We start from the raw sequence: 17804 nt of genomic DNA, 5'->3' as shown, positions 1-17804 counted from the left end.
AGGGCCTTCGAGGTTTTCTGTTCTGACCCAAACACTATCAGAAGCATTTCCAAGAAACGATAGTAATTGATTTCAAACAGTCTTTTCCTTGATTTAATGTGTATGTCTTGGCTGCACAGCTTTTTGTTTGTGGGTTAATTTTTTTGAAGATTTCGACTTGATGTGTTGCCATGCAAATATATTTTTGCCCAGTGTCTTCAGAAAATCAAGTTCTGGCATCAACCACATATAATTAAAAGCTTAAAAAAAATTTTTAAACCACTTTGACTTTAGATGTACCAATCTGTACTTTCTGCATTTTTCCGTCCTCTGATTGTTTCAGCTGTATTTAACTCATAACTAATTCTCATCATTTTTGTCCATGCCTGTTTCATCAGTCTATCCCCCCCCCCCCAAACAATTCTGTTTCAATTCAAAAGCAATTTCTGATTTTAACTGCTTGATTTCCATCGAAATGTTATTTATTCTTACTATAATTATCACGATTGTTTTCCTTTCCTTCCTTTAACGGAGTGGTACTAAAAATGTTGTCCATGTGTGTAGCTTATCTAGCCATCAATAAACTGTAACAACTGTAAATTTAAGGATTACAGAATAACATGCTGATGTGTGGTCAAAAGTTCTTGATGTGGTCTCGAAATCCCGTCAAATGCTTAATTTCTGCTGCTCACATACAATAGCATAAATGTTTCTCATAACTATTGCCCAACTTGTTCGTGTGCAACCCACACTAAATGGAAGAGGTATTTAGACATATTGACCCAAGGCTTTGTACAAGCTTCTTTTTCTTTCAGGGAACAGCACCATCATCGAAACTACTGTTCATCCATCCTCTCTTATGTCGTTTCCCCCCAAAGCGATTCGATGTCCCAGATAGTTATTGATTCTTATTTTTGTTGCTTTCGAGAATCAATGACTTTCACTGAGGGTGATTGAGCCTGTTAGCGTGTCAATGCACATTGCAGTTTTGTAACTCAAACTTGCAAAGAAAATGTACATACAATGGATTCAAAGGGCTAAAGTTACAAAATAACTTGGGCAGGTGTCTCCATGAGGAGTAAGACGTATATTCAACTTGTCTCTGCTGTTCAAAAATAAATACTGTAAATAAAAAGATTTCAGTTTGAATATTGAGTTATTATTATTCCTTCATGCATCAGGCCTTATTCAAAAAAGGTTCTTGCTTTTACACACGAAGGACTCTCGTAAAAATGATTGGATGAAAACGCTACCAAACGGACAGATGGCACAGTACTGTACCATAAAGCTTTGACCTCAGTCCACCAATATGACCATATTGCGTCTGGTAGAGTGCTAAACCCAATTACAGTAGCCCCCTCGCCTAGTCGTTAGTCCACCCATTCACGCTGTTTTTTTGGGGTAGGGGGCGGGGTTACCTATCCTCTGTTATTCGCTGAAAAACTCATCGGTTCCCATTTTTTGTACTCATTCCATGTCACACTAAGTTGCCACAAGATGGCCGCTGCACCCTGTCGAAATAGGATTTGGTCAAAAGGAAGTACGTATTTTGAACTCAACTCAGCAACAATGGAGTCTTTGCCAGGTGCCTTTCTTTTGAAATCAAATCCTCTGGAAGGCATTTCTTTTCAAGGGTAATACTGGAAGGTGAGTTAGAAATTATATGAAAGTGTTTTGGGATCATAGACTGTGGTGTCCATTGTGGGATTTTATTTTATTTATTTATTTATTTATTGCAGGCGGCCCAGTAGTCCAGTGGTTAGCACGTCGGCTTCACAGTGCAGAGGTACTGGGTTCGATTCCAGCTGCGGCCTCCCTGTGTGGAGTTTGCATGTTCTCCCCGGGCCTGCGTGGGTTTTCTCCGGGTGCTCCGGTTTCCTCCCACATTCCAAAAAACATGCATGTCAGGCTGATTGGACGCTCTAAATTGTCCCTAGGTGTGAGTGTGGGCGTGGATGGTTGTTCGTCTCTGTGTGCCCTGCGATTGGCTGGCAACTGATTCAGGGTGTCCCCCGCCTACTGCCCGAAGACGGCTGGGATAGGCTCCAGCACCCCCCGCGACCCTAGTGAGGATCAAGCGGTTCGGAAAATGGATGGATGGATGGATTTATTTATTGCTTTTCACGGTTGTGAATACATTTCCAATATTTTTCTGTTAATCAATGTCGTCTCCACGCCTCTGCTCCGCCACCCACGAAATAACATCTTTTCAGTTATTGTTCCAATTCCTTGACAGACGGCACCTAACAGCAATGAATCAAAATGTTCAATCAACTGGTTGAAAGTTGTGATGAGCAAAGCGCTGACAAGGAAGGAGGACATTGACTACCTCAGCCATCTTGTGTCAGATACACAAAACAAAGAGGATTCTTTCTTGGAGCTGGTATTAAAATCTATGGAGTTGTGTAACAAAACATCTGACCTGTAAAAACTCCCACTTACCAGATTCTGCTGACAGAGCCAATAAAACTGCTGGAATTTCTGCGACATTAGCAGCTGAGCGCTACCCACAGCACTTCTGATTTTTCCCAAGACTGTAACACAAAGTATATGTACTTGATATTGCAGTTAAAATTGGCATTCCAATGAAGTCTGTGCCACTCACGCTCCTCAGACAAGTCATTTTCTTCAGCCTCTGCCTCCATCTCTTTACACCACCCCTCGATCCTCTTGGTCTCGGTGTGAAGCAGCTGCATGAACCAGCTCCCGTCTCTCCTCAGAGAAGGGGAGCTACGTCCCGACTCGCCAGAAGTGACTGCATTCTCTTGTGGGCACGGGGGTTCCAGCTGCCACGTCGGCTCACTCGTGGTCTCTCTGGGACTGGGGGGCTCAGCTGGAGTCCGGTAGTCTTCGCGGTAGCTAAAGAGCCCCTGCGTGCGTACGGTTCGCACGGCTCCATACTGGGTGGGTGTGCTGGGCTCCGAATGACGCTGGAAGCCCCCGCCAAACTGCAGGCCTTTGTCCTCCATGGTGGGGAAGCCCTCCAACTCCATGTCTGCCTGCACTGCTGTAGTCACACTGTTGGAGCGCTTGAAACGGCTTTGTCTGAAAGCCAAGGTGGTAAAATTGCATTGAGAATTGCAGCTGACAAAAACGAATACTGAGAGTGATAGTTGTCGATGGTTTTAGCAAAGACTTAAAATCATTATCTTACCCTTTCTTGTCATCTTCCACCTGTATCCCAACAGAATGGTATTCCCTGGAGCCTTTGCTTTCAGATTCTGAGTCTGTTGCAGCCTCCACCTAATGCAAAGAACCAATACAAGCATATTTTCTTGTCATTACTGAATGTCAGCTGCCACCCATTGCTTGTGTCTTTATTGAATTGGGCTTAACTGTTAAGAGCTTGTCAGTAAAAATCTCATGATTTATGGAGGTTTCAAATACAACAAAGTTTCTATCTTTGGGTCCTTGTTGTTGATGATTGCTGTAGAGTTTGAAGTTTGAGCTCATAAAAAAAACTGAAAGCAACAACTAAACTCTCTCTCTCTATATATATCTATATCTATATAATATATAATATATATATATATATATATATATATATATATATATATTTATTTATAGTGGCCAAAAAGTGTAAATCCCCAGCAGTCCTAAAACAGAGAGTAGAATATCACAAAGGGAATGTCAGGCATTTATTATTTCAAATACCATATTTTCCGCACTATAAGGCACTTCGGAGAATATGGTGCACCTTCAGTGAATGGCCTATTTTAGAACTGCTTTCATATACTGTATAAGGTACACCGCATTGTAAAGCGCATAGAATAGAAGCTACAATAGTGGCTGCGGTTGTGTAATGCATACACTAGATGGCGCTACGCTAAAGGGAAGACAATACAATACAGCTTAATTAATAGAGAGCTTTGACAACTGTTGCAGCTGTAACAAAGGACTTTACAGAACATTTAAAATACTGTGTCCAAGAAATCAGAATATTGATCCATATATCAGACGCACTGTCTGCTTTTGAGAAAATTGAATGTTTCTAGGTGCGCCTTATAGTGCGGAAAATACGGTAAGTGACAACGAGTCTGTTCAAATCAAACAAGAGCCCAAATTCGAGGCAATGTTGTCATTACATTCATTAGAGGGACAGAAACAACTCCTCAGTAAAGCTAATATTGAATTCATTGAAGAATGAGTGAAGCAACAACTGTCAGTCAGTCAGTAAATGGTTGATAGCAAGATAGAAAGCTAAATAGAGAGATACATAAGAGTATCTCTATGGCATTCTCTGGAGTGCCATGATCGATGATGTTTCCCTCTCTTTCCAGCCCGTTCCTCTTCTGCGTTTACTCATTTCCTTCTTATCTAATTTCTTTGCTTTCTTTGTCGAGTGATCATAATTTCCTGTTGTTTCAATGTCACAATAACTCGGTCTGTCTGCACTCCCGAGTGCCCCCTGCACATTTTGTGCTTCTGCCTGTAGAAGAAAGGCCTCACAAATTAAAGGTTTGGTGGCACATAGTATGTGGATATTGAGACATATGGTCACTGCTTGAAGGCAATGTACCGTTTTGTCCCTTTGCTCACTCGAATTCACTTTTCCGTGCGATTCCTCTGCCTCTTACACAGAGCAATAACAGAGCAGTGCATACAAGACCTGTGGAAGAAATTCATAAATCTTTGGCTCAGCTCACTTTTATCACTATGAGGATAAATTGCTCATTTGGAACATGACATGAGTCAAACCCGAGGAAATATATCAAGTCTATCTATACCGTGGAGTGGATGAGAAAAAAATATTGCTATTGTGGCAGAAAATCTGAAAGGAGAGTAGACTATACTCTTGGAAGCAAAACAAAAGGATGAACAGAGAGATGAGCAATTTCTGTCATGATGTCACCTACACTAGGTTTTCAAAGCACGCAAACGGCAACGGTGACGCTTCCCAGACAATTCCTGTGAAAGGTTAAAAGCTTTTGAATAACTATCGACTAAACCTCAATGTTATTCCGATTAAATGTAATTCTGTAAAGACACCAGTTTAACAAGTGACGTAGAAAAATTGAAAATCAGTAATGAAAAAGGCGAACCCTAACCCCAAATTCATGTTATTGACAGATTCATTCACATGCATTTTCTTGAAGGAATCCCTTTTCCACTGTGGCAATTCAATAATATGAGAAATTATGCTTCATTCAGGGCAAGTTTTACGACTTCCGCATTATACATATCTTCTTTATCTTTAATGGTTTTGCTCCAATTTTTACTGCTGACTAATTGATACGGTGTGCTGACTTTCAAAGATACACAGTGCCTTTCAAAATGACACAATGATGTTAATTATTTTAACTTTCCGCTTCCCCCTCCATTAGGTGGTGGTTTTGTTGTGGAAATAAAAACACTGAAGTATTTTGTGGCCAACATTTTGGGAATGAGCTGACGCCAACCTGAGTGTGCATTTTTTTGGGTGATGGATCTTAAAAACTCTGTCACTTCAAAAAAATACTGCCATTGACTTCTGTGTTTATATAGTTGTCTTTCTAAAAGGTAGAAACTAAGAGTAGTAGGTGAGTTGTTTAGGGCCTTCCACACGCCCCTTGAGCCAATTAAAATTTAACAACTAGTCTGCATACAAGCAGAGAAGCCAAAAGTTATACCATCCTTAAATGTCCTTCAAATGCTATATGCCCATTCAGCCCCTCACTTCCCAGGGCTCTACTTTTTCTATATTGGACCCTGTTAGTGGAAGATGAAGTCATTCCAAGTCCTTTGTGGAATGGTGTGTGTGTGTGTGTGTGTGTGTGTGTGTGTGTGTGTGTGTGTGTGTGTGTGTGTGTGTGTGTGTGTGTGAGATGCGCCGATTGCACGGCTTTCAAGGCAGCTGGTCATAATCACTCCCAATCATGCTCTGCTGGCTGATTTGGAGGGCAAAGATCAAAAGTTGAGTGGATCATGTGAGCAAGACAGGTAAGATACTTGATACGTAGTGGGCTCTTCTGTGTATTTTGAGGAGGGAAAGAAAATGTGTGGGAGTGAATGGAGATATTGTGGAAATGCGAAAGCGATAGGTACAGACCGGTCATATACAGTCACACTGGTCGTGCACAGTCGGTGACTTTTGGATATCCTAATTTGTTCCTGGTTCCTCGAGATGACCCACTTCAAGCTTGTTCTGAGTATTTATCAGCTGACCTTCACTTGTATCATTGTTTGATTTGTCAATGTTTAAAGTTGTAAAAACAAATACACAATGTCTCTATTCATATGATCATACGATGGGAAATAGATGACACTTCAAGCCAGGGGTGTCACATCATCTTTGTCACGTACCACTTTTACTATTTTTAAATTCAGAAGTCAAGGATAATAGTTCGTTGGAAAAATACATCATGTAAAGTCTCAACATTATTATTCATAACACATGACAATTTTAAAATCTTGGTACAGATTTGAGCAAGGGTCATGGAAGTTGACACACATAATTTGCTGTCGTGGGTCACTGATGTGGCCGGATCAGGCCCGCGAGCCTTGAGTTTGACATACAGGTATATGCTTTAAGCCAAGGATGTCAAACTCATTTTTGTCACGGGCCAATTTGGAGTTACATCTCCCCTCTTAGGGCCGTAACGACAGTGAAACTGAATAAATGTTTACAGAATCATCTCATCGTATTGTTACACAAATTGATGGGTTACTAGTTTCATAATCACTCAAGTCAACTATCTGTTTGTTAAATTAGGTTGAAGGTTTCTTTTTTTCCAGACAATGGTCTCTTTTGGTGAAGAGAAAAACTATTGCCGTGCTGACAGTTTCGGCTGTCACTTCAACCTTCGTCGAACCTGTCACTGCTTCCTTGTGACGCGTCTTAAAAATAGCTATTTGTTGTTTGTTTGATTATTGTTCAAGAGAGTGTAAACAGGGTAACAAAATGATTGAAAAATGTCAACGTTATTTAGCACACAAATCACAATTTGACATTTCGGTACAGGCTTTAGCAAGGATCATGGAAGTTGACATGAACTGCTTTGGCGGGCCACATAAAATGATGTGGCGGGCCGGACCTGGCCCCCGGGTCTTGACTTTGACACCTGTTCTTTAAGTCATCACTCAAACAAAGTTTTATTAAGATGCATGAAAAACTATTGAATTCATTACGAGTCTGGACAGTCACCTGAGAAACAGATGTGTGTGCATATAGGCTATTTAGTCAAGATGACCGGCATTTTCAATCACTTTAACTCGAGGGCTAATGAGGGCTAATGACGGGTGCGAAAAGAAAAGAAAAAGACAGAAGGGCAATCATGGAAGTAACTGCATTTGAAGTCATTGTTCATTAATTGCAAGGTGGTCTTTGGCATGTTTTCGCAAATTAGCTGCTCAAATGCAAACATTAATGGAGATGGAGTGAATGTGGCCGGAGGGAGCCACTCACGAGGAAGAGTTATCGCACGAGTTGAATGCTCATTGATGGATTGTGGAATGATGACTCGTTTTTAGCAACTGAATTGAGAACTATGTTTCAAGTGTGTCTGTATCATGAAGCAAGAGTTGTGGCATTCTTTGCGCCCCTTGTGAGGCATGACTCTTCCAGAAAATCAAGACTGACCTGTATTCCTATGGAGGATCGAGGCGTCTTCAAATACTCCTCAGCCTTAGACACCAGGATGGCTTTGTCACAGGTGAGTACCGAGCTGTGGCTGTCTGTGGACGCGTGTCTCTTCCCAGCCATGACCCCAGCTGCCTCCATGGCTATAGTTACGGCCTTAGCGCTATCCAGGCTGTCAACTGAGTTATAGAGGGCCCTGCCAGGGCTCAGGCCCAGGGTCAGGCCATCGGGGCCCCATATGCCACCGTGGAGGTGCCTCCCCTCGTGGTAGGCATCCTGGGTGGACTCTGTGCTGCTTTGGGCTGTGATGGAGATGAGGGGTTTGGAGGTGGTGCGGGGCGGGACGGGCGGAGGGGGCTTCTTGTAGCTCGGTGTGTAGGTGATGGCTGCAAAAGAAGATGTACAAAATAATTGCAAACTGGTTTAAAATATTACAGACTTGCCTTTTGTAAGGGCAGTGATTCCCAAACACGGTGCTGTAAGCGATCATCAAGTGTGCCATGAGATATTATCCAAATCCTTCAACTCGACAGAAAATGATTTATTTACTCAAAGTAATCTTTGTTCATCAATATGTGCCAGCCTTGTATAGTGGCAAGCAGAACGATTCTATGCTCTGCCGCCAGATGACAGAAGGTACAATTACTTTGCATATCCATCTGTTGCCATACACATCAAAATAAATCATGGCTTCAACATGCCCGAGTTTCATTTGGAGCAAGTACATTTTTCAGTAAAAACCGAGATGAGAGCGTGATTACTTGAGTATTTATAATCTTGGTGGAAAAATTGGTTTGGTTGTGTGGTGTGAGATTTTGCGAATGTAGAATATGTACCTTGGCTTAATAAAGGTTAGGAACTGAAGGGCATAGTCCTACATTTTCCGGATTTCTTTTGTGCTTGCGATGAACAAAATTCTCATAAAGCCATTTGCATTATTTTCACTTCAAACTTCTTTATAAAGTTAAAACCTAGGGGAGAGTGCGTTCGTTCAGACACATAAGCTGATGGTTGAGGTACAGTGCAGTATTAGTTTCATCTTGTTTGGCATGAGCAGGACCGACACTTGTTTTGAAATAAAGACTTTGCTGAGAGCTCACAACATTGTCCTGGTTCCTTTATGCAAGCTAAGATAGCGCTAAGCAGCAGCGCACGAATGGCAGAACCCGGTGACAAATTCTGACTCTAATTGCTGTCTGCAACATTTGGTTTTATTTGGAGTCGTCATTGTGTGATATGCGGCGCTGAGCAATAAATGTATAAAACCATTGCATCTCAAATGCCAGCTCGTAACAAAACACACAAAACACGAACCCATACCAAACCGTACATTTTCAGTGTACGGTATCTGTCTGAGAAAGTGTTCTCTATACTTGTGCATCTTACTTTTCCCTTTTCCAGAAAGCACGCTTTGAGGTAGCTATGAATACACCACCCGTTTATTGTAAATATAGACCAATAATGAGATATTAATCATTAAGTACCATTGTGTGATGTTGTTAGAAAAAGTTTGACAAACATTATTTGAGAGTAATGTTATTATTCAAACTGCACAATGTTGCAGTGTTTTGTATTCCCTACAATAATATTACTGATATAGTGTATCGAAGTCTGAAGTGACACAATACATCATGCATTTGCTATACACACACTTGTTCTACACTGAAAACGTTTTTTTTTTTGAATTGACTCAATTTTATTTCGTCGAGTGGTTCCACGAAAAAAAGTAATCGGGATCCATATGTGTTCATTACGTAGACCATACATCTACTTAAAAAAATGAATGTGGATTCAGATGATCTGATCTTGTGCAACCACTTGAGGAAATTAAATGAAGTAAACTCAACACACCATTTTTTTCAGTGTGATTTTTCAGTAATTAGTGTTTAATTCTTCAAATAAAACCTATAAGGAAACTTGTTTGTGCTTCCTGACAGCAATGGCCTCATATTTAGCAAAATATTCACATTTCACTGTTGTTGTTTTTTAGGTACAGTATTACTCTATCAGTTGTCACCGTTGCAGCTGGCTGACCTTTTCCACAGCAGCCATGTTGACGCAAGTGCACGTAAACACAGCTGTTACTGATGTCATTCGTTAGCAGGCTGGAAAAGTCCCAGTTATGTAATCAGCCACACCTGTGTTTACACCTGTGTTATCAACATTTTTTTGGGGACAAAAGAATATGGTCATGAACCCTCAAAGGCTTTTGACATGTCCAAGGGTAAACCACATTGCATGTAGTCAAATGCAAAGCCATCTTAAGTGCATCTTCTTTTGGATCGTGAATCAAAGATGCGAGCAAGCAGACACCTCTGAGTCGGGAAAACAAGACGGCGAGCCCATGGCACCACAACAGGGTTACCTTTGGACAAACTGCACAGAGCTCTGTGATACTATTTTTTTATTTAACAAATGCTGACATCACACAAGGCGATTAATGAGGGCCTCTTGAGATCTCTTTTGGGTTCTAATGAGCTTCAACCCGTGGGAGGTTGAAGCCAAACGAACAGCATTTTGTCTAATTAAATTGTAGCCTGGAACACAATTACTGGACACACTGCTCTCAAAAATGAAGAGAGAGAGAGAGAGAGAGAGAGAGAGTTTGCCAATACAAGCAAGCTCCTCACACCTCTCAATTCATTCTAGCATCCTTCTCACCGTTAATTTGGCTGTGCATATTAATAGCCAGGAACGTCACATCTGTGAGGATTGTTCTGGTTCAGGGAATAGATGACGCATGCAGCTGTCCATTCACAAAATGAACTCGCCAATGATGAAGAGATGCATTCATGACAAGACGCAGGGAAAGTGCATGTGTACAGGTGGGGGGGGGGGGAAGTGTGTGTGTGTGTGTGTGTGAGTGTGTTTAAAAAAAGCCTATTCAGGGGCATGACTCAGTAGCAAGACCAAAAATAGACTCAATAAATTTTGCAGAGGAGGGACTAGATGCTATGGGGTGCTAGCAGTGATATTTACAACCTGGGTTCCTAATTCTTGCTCCCATCTTGACATTGGCAGCATTACTCAGGAATTACTTAATCCAAAGTGAAGCCAGCCAGACTCACTCAGAGATTGAGTGAGTCTGTCTGAAAAAAAAACAGATTAAAAACATTGTTGTTATTTAGATACAGTAGTCCTTTCCGCAGCAACGACCTTTTAAGTGACAGACAGTGAGGGTTCAGCAAGTTCTTATGTGCTGACCGAAAAATTGTCAAAGCATTGACTTACATTTATTATCACGCATGGTAAATTCCAATATTTGTTCTATGAAAATACATTCATTTAATATTTTCATTTCATAGCACCCTTGTTGGCTGCATTAAATCTACAACGTGTTCACTGATGGCGTCGTGGTAAATTTTTCCAACTTCAGCGCAGGCAGCATTTCTTCAGTTCCCACTCAGTGGTTCTGTGAATGTGAAGGTGATGGTTGTCTGTCTCTATGTGTTTCCCGCCACTGACAGGCAAGCGGTCCAAAGTGTAGTGTGCCTTTCGCCCTCAATTAGATGGAAGTCAGATGGATAGATGGATGAACTGCCATGTCATTCCAATCTGCTCAGACAACTACAGAATCAGTAGCGCTGTCCGATATAAATGAAACAATATTAACCACTGGACAGTTTCTGTAAATAATCAAATTTAAATGGGAAATAAACTCATTTTTTTTCTTATTAAAAATATGTTCTCTCTGGCCCCACTAGTCTAAACACGGAATTGTAGTTACAAAATTTTTGATACTGTGGTCTATTGAAAAATGCCCCCCCCCCCCAAAAATAGAAAATATATATATATTTTTTTAGCTCATTGTCATGTAGAGGCATTAACACATTGTAACAGTTCTCCCTACCTAATGCACCACAGTGACCAAAACAATTAATCATACCAGTCTCGAAATAAATGGCAATGCAGGAAGATTTGTGCTGATTTTCACTCGATAAAACATCATGGATTCATAAATCTGGACAACCTGAAAGGCAGTGGAGTGGTCACCAACAGGACAACAAGCAACTGCATCAAGGCACCAGAGCCTAAACGGTCTAAACTTCACTGAATGTTCCCCCTGGTCATGATTTAATACCTCCGATTCTGTTCTACAGAAAGTCTTTCACCATATCAGACTACAGGACCTGTGTTAACATTTTATGACTTAGTTTACTTCCTCTTTGTACATGACTTTAGGGTAAAAGTCTGGTGCTCAACGTTGAACCAGACTTCTGATGGGAAATAAACAGACAAGGGACATATATTCTGATTTTGGGAGCTTCTCTCATCCCTAGATTACAACCATTATGCGTGCTTATAGGTTACAGAAATGTCAGAGTGAACGGCACAGCTATCTTTATTCTTTTATGCTCAAGGCCAGAAACAAAGCTCCAGAAACCAGCTAAATGTCAATCATGTGAAACACAAAACCCGTGCCTTCACGTTCCCAAGCCAAATCTTTACAGACTGAGGTACATCTGACACCCTTACATTATTTTTTTTTTTGTACACAAAATCCCATGCGCCTTTAAGAGCTAAACATATTTTAGGAGAATAAGATGTGCATATGACGCTTGCATACCTGTGGTAAGCAATAATGGACAGCAAGGAATTTGATATTCTTCTCACTTTCTCTCACAAAGGCAAACAACAAGCACGGCATTAGCAAGGCTGACAAACACAAGGCAGTGAGTCAACCACTCCATCTCTGTTAGCACCACTCGCTCGGGTCAGGCTAACACGCTGGTGAGGTGGGGGTAGTTGAGTGACACACCATTAAGAATCTTTCTCCCATAGCTGGATTTATCACTGTAAAGGAAAGGCAGCACTTTGCTTTGTAGCAGGCTATTAAGGATGTGTAAATAACAGGGGAAAGTAGGATGAACAAAACATTCCTGGCACTGTCACCTTGCATTGCTGGTCTAAACCAAAGGGTAAGAAAAAATACCAATGAAAACATGGAGTCGCCGAGCCGTTTCTCAAGATATATGTAGATGAAGCCTTTTTAACCCTTTTGGGCCAGTGCACTCTAAGCATGTTAAACAAGTCAACACAAATCAGAGTCTGCATGTGTTGCATTTCTTTGTGGCATTGCACATAATTCCATTTGCAAACACTCATAAAGTGAATAATACAAGAAAGTGGCGAATGGCTTGCGAGAGCTCTACAGTAGATACAAAAAAGTATACATCTGTATTTCGCACTCATGCATAGTTTTTTGGGAAAATATGTATAAAGGAGCCTTTTTGGTTGTTTTTGTTTTGTTTGTTGGATTGAATGATGATAATTTCCCAATACATGTCGGCCTGAGCACAAAACATTCAGCCTTTTGCTTCAAAGAATAAATAATGTCAGTGAAAGCCTGCTAGAACATCAGAACTTTATTTGGGGTGAGACACTTTAAATAGTGGGAGGTGTACGCCACACAACAATAAAGGGCGGGATATACCCTCACACGACAAAATATGGCGGGCACCCGCAGCGGCTCCTCTCTCTCCTGAGGAAAGAAATTTAATCTGTGTTGTATGTTGCACATGTAGCACATTTGACAATAAAGTTGACTTGAACTTGAACTGTGCTACTTGGGAGAAGTCAGCGATTACTCTGACTAAATTGCATGATGATGTTGATGATGACAACAAATGTGAAACAAATAAGCAGACGCCGCATTATTGACATCAAGAAATAGACTTGTGGGTATCCCCAGAATGCTCCCCCCCCCTCCATTTTTTTTTTTTTTACCTGGGGAATGCTCGGGGGTCCAGTCAATACTGCTGCAGTTGGAGGGGAGACAGAACTGGATTCCTGAAAACAAGGGAGTGGGGTGGATATTCAGAGGCACGGGCACATTAGCCCAAACATTCATTTTATTATTTTTTTTATTCATTCACTTTACAAACCAAGTGGATCCATTTGAAATCGTGAGTTCTGACTGGGGATCATCCTGCACAGTGGATGGGCAATGTAAAATCAATCACTCTGGAACAAATGCAGAGCAGTTTCTCGCCTATAATGTCATTAGCGTCAATAAAAAAGTCATGGTCAATATTGGGCATCGGTTTCATAATCTAGTTTTAGATTCATAGAATTGAAGAACCTTCACAGGTATGCAATGCCGTGACAGTTGCCATCACTTGTGTGTGTTTGTGAAATAAAGTGCTGCTTTTATTATACAGGTATTTACTCCCCCCCCCCCCAAAAAAACAATTTATCATGTATCTGTTCTGACAAAAAAAAAAGAGCAGCCATATTTTTCATAATTGACAGCATTTAGTTGAAAGCAGATATATTACAGTCTCTCATCTGAATTTTGACCTCAGCAAAATTGACAATGACTTTCATTACAAGGTCAGTTATTTGACCCAGTACTATTCCATTTCACTTGATTAAAAAAAAGTACAATACGGGAGCACGTGTCATATTACATTCCATTGGCATAGATGTTTTGTAAATGAAAGGTTGGATGTGGAAAAGAAAGATGAGCTTTGCTGCTGAAACGACAAAATGAATACAACAATGCAACCAATTAACTTCCCATCACTGTCAAATCTTTCTGCCTCAGCCAATTTAGCAAACTTTCATGAAGTGGACAGAAAAAAAAATCTTTTTCTGGAAGCGCACCGATGCTCAGCTCAAAGGTTCCTTTTGTTCCAGTGCACTTTATTAGAACACAGACTTCAGTGGGCATGGGGAGCCTATTAATTGGACACGTAGCAAAGATAAACAGTAGCTTGTGATCTGACTTTGCAGCTTCTCCCTCCTGTTAATAGAATTGTGGCGTCAGTGGATACGTAAACGCTTTTAATTGCACTAATTATAAGGCAGACATTACGAATCGGCTCAAATGCATACAGTGAAGCATGGCAGAATTTGATTTACTGAAGATGCCATTCCGCATTACCAAATCCCTCTCACAATTCAATGTCAAACGTATCAAAAAAAAAAAAAATCCAGGCAATAATATCCAGAAATACTCTGGATCGTTATCTCATCTTCCTCATTCTGTGGGAATACATTCACAGTCTTTAGATTCCTGAGCCCGAAGTTTGATATTTTGCAGTAAAAATACACAATATCATCTCTCATCATTACCTTTACTGTTAATGTTCCTTTGGTGACTTATTTACTCAGGATTTTTGAATAGCTTTGTCTATGAGGGTTTCATACGTGATGTGAACGTATTTATTGTATGTATCTACAGCTACAGTACAGCTACAGTATATGCCATTGTGGTTATCCTTTGGGAATATACTTGAGCATGAATGAAGTTTTATTAACAGTATTCTAGATTCCAGAATTTTAGATAACCATCAGTTCATATTTCACACAGCTTTTCCAACCATGAGCTCACATAGTAAACACCCAAACAATTCATAGTTATATAATAACTGTCCAAATGATCGCACTCCACCTTGAGTGAAAACACCCACCCACCCCCACACACACACAGACACACACACACCGTAAAACTGTTCAATTTGAAAGTAATTTGCAGCATTGGCATTGTCCAAAAGAATTCCTTAAAATAGTTGACGTTACTGAATTCTTGAACAGCAATCAGTTTCTTGTTGTTCCCATCCGGTGCAACATTTCCAGTGAATACTCTTGAATCATTATTGTTAAGTCAATTTGTCACAGGTGAAGACAGTTCTTAGAATATGATAGCTCTTGCTGCTATCAATACAGTTCTTCTTTGCGGCGTTTTATGAGAAAGTCCTTGCTTTGAATGCCAATGATCTTATTACATTCGGATCGGCCCATTGCTCGACATCACTCTGGCAGCTATTAATTGTTGAGTTATGGATATATTTTGGGCTACATCTTGTCTGCTGAGACTGGAGTCTGAGCTCACAAAGTGAGAGATACATATGTGATTTCTGCACTGTTGTATTCGTATCTCCCACTCCAAAGTTCCACACTCGCACTCTTCTGTATTGATTCTTTCCTCTGAGTCCTTTTCTGCCACCGATACCATAGAAAGGCTTCCTTGTACGTAGACTGATCCGGACTCTCTATGATCTTTTCTTTCACAATTTCCCCATGCTCCTGGGAATACTTCATGGACTCAAGAGACTCTTTTGTGAACTCATATGGCTTCATGGTTGCCTGATCTAATGATGTTCCCACGATGTCCTCAGAATCACACAACGGTGGCTCAACATCATGTAACAAAGGATCTGGTGATGGACTTGTAGTTTCCAAGTCCACTTCCAAGGAAGTATCAGGGGACAGTGAACTTGGAGGTGATATTGTGACGGTGATTTGTGGTAGTGGGGTTTTCCGTAATACTGATACGCTAGCAAGCTGCCCAGAATTTGAACAACACTCTGGAGCTGATTTAAAACCGACAGCATCTGCTGACAACGACTGATCAAAAGGGCATCGTGTGGCAGAGTCAGCACTAAGTATCTGGGAACAATCTGATTGGGTGAAAGGATTGTCCATGTCCAAAATAGATGGAGAGTCAATACTTACAACAAAAGGCTCTGGTTCAGGGTCCATGAACACTGAATCAAGATCTTCTTGATCGAGAGAAGTCAGCATGACTAGGTCAAAGTGAACCAGATCAGCATGATATATTGGTGTGCTATCAAGTGGTTCGGGAAGGGGTGGCCAGTCTGAGTCTTCCGACTCTGGTTCAGTGTCTTGTTGAGTTGGTGCAGATTTAGATGAAAAATCTGGATCCAGTTGCATTTGCTCCGAGGCAGGACTAGTGTGACTGTCCGGAAGGGACCCAATGGGATTAAGATTTGGATCACAGTCGGTTGGACTTTCTGGAGAATCTGTGTCTACGTACTCTGTTATCACAATGGAAGGACATTTCTCCACATTACATGATGGAACAGTGTCTTGACAACTTATGGGTACATCATGAACTAACATCTTGATGTTATCAATCAAGTTAGATGTTGATGCCATGGGTAAGTCTACAGCTTTTGGTTCTGATCCCTGCGGGTCTGTTCCCTTTGACTCTTCCAATCTGGACACTGGCTTTTCTTCAGGTTTGTCTCCAGCAAAATGAAATGGGAATTCAGAATCTGATGTATTGTCATACTCATGCTCCTCTGGCGGAGAAACTGTAACAACAGGGACTGCATATGGCAGGCAGATATTTTCCCTCTTGATCAGGTCCAGTTCGGTGGATTTCAATTCAACGTGATGAGGTGGTTTAGTATCCAAGTCATTCTCATTTGAAGGGCTTTGCTGTGGAGTAATTGCCATATCTGTTACCAAATTCTTAAACCTTTCAGGGGATATTTCTGCAAGCTGCATGCCACCATCAGAGGTGAGTGGCTCTTTCGTCAAAGCACCCCATGAGCTTGCAGCATCCTGGTTGGGCAGCTCCAATTCTGTTTCTGGTTTTAATGAGGGCCCTGCAGGCAATTCCAAAGGCTTAGTTTTCATTACCTTAGCAGAAAATGGTATCACTGGATTCAAGGACAGTGGTATGGCACTTTCCACATACATTGACTGTGGACGTGCAAGAATGCTTGGATCCATAGAAAGCTGCTTTGGGAGTTTTTTTCGTGTCCCTTTCTTTTCTTCCTCCTCTTCTGGACAATTGACAGCTGCATCTGCGGTGCTTTGCCGCACCAATGCTTTGCTTCTAGCCTGAGTCCCAACGGAAACTTTAGATACGGGCTTGATTTTCTCCTTAGCTCCTCCTGTGCTTTGATTTGCTCTGGAGGTTCCAAATCCTTCAGCACCCAATCCTGCACAGGCACTTGTCGTCGACTCTGCCCCAACCCCTCCACCCAAACCCACCCCTGCTGGCATTTTACAACTTTGGGGAGACCATGTGTTGTAATGCTTTGTGAATGTGTTGAAATTACTGTTGAAAGCGCGTAGCTCTTTGCAGAGGTCCCTTCTGAGTTCAGCTAGCTCGAGACGCATGGCAGAGACCTCCTCTTTCCATTGCATGCTAATAGCCGCAGCCAATGTTGCTGACTCTTTAAGACTGTCCCGAATGGCTTTTGGTGAAGGCCTTTCTGGTTCAGTAGGTCTCGGGGATCTGAAGAGAATCGGAGAGACTGGTGGTCCAGACTGAGGTTTGGCTGTAGCCATCATGTTATCTTGGTGGAAAGACATGTCTCTTCTGACGGGGCAGCCTAGATCATCATGTGCCAAAGGGGTTTTATCTGCTGCCACATCCCATTGTGCCCTGGCTTGCTTGGATAAACAAGAGTCTTCCTGCACATAATTTCTGTCTGGAAGAAAAATGTAAATATGTATTTGTAATATGGCCACAGGTGTGAGCAACTGGAGATAATGTGCTTTTTAT

At 41.4% G+C, this 17804-nt stretch overlaps 1 protein-coding gene across 3 annotated transcripts in view; it reads right to left on the bottom strand.

The window, feature by feature from the left end:
- dlgap2a (discs, large (Drosophila) homolog-associated protein 2a) overlaps positions 1-17804 on the bottom strand; it is a 143484-nt gene that overhangs the window by 3338 nt on the left and 122342 nt on the right. For 2 of the 3 annotated variants that reach the window (XM_086128063.1, XM_086128064.1), the window contains one exon: positions 14993-17730. In XM_086128063.1, the coding sequence (XP_085984189.1) occupies positions 15371-17730 (2360 nt within the window). In that variant the 3' untranslated portion in view covers positions 14993-15370. Of the gene's footprint in view, positions 1-2421; positions 2514-2584; positions 3025-3133; positions 3223-7537; positions 7924-13264; positions 13328-14992; positions 17731-17804 lie in introns of those variants that run through there. The other variant, XM_086128065.1, reaches the window with a different exon arrangement.

The sequence above is a fragment of the Hippocampus guttulatus genome, chromosome 13 (genome assembly GCF_054856545.1).
Source record: "Hippocampus guttulatus isolate MCC_2025c chromosome 13, RoL_Hgut_1.0, whole genome shotgun sequence".
Classification (NCBI taxonomy): domain Eukaryota; kingdom Metazoa; phylum Chordata; class Actinopteri; order Syngnathiformes; family Syngnathidae; genus Hippocampus; species Hippocampus guttulatus.
The sequence above is the reverse complement of the archived record's forward strand: the minus strand, read 5'-3'. Positions and strand labels throughout refer to the sequence as shown.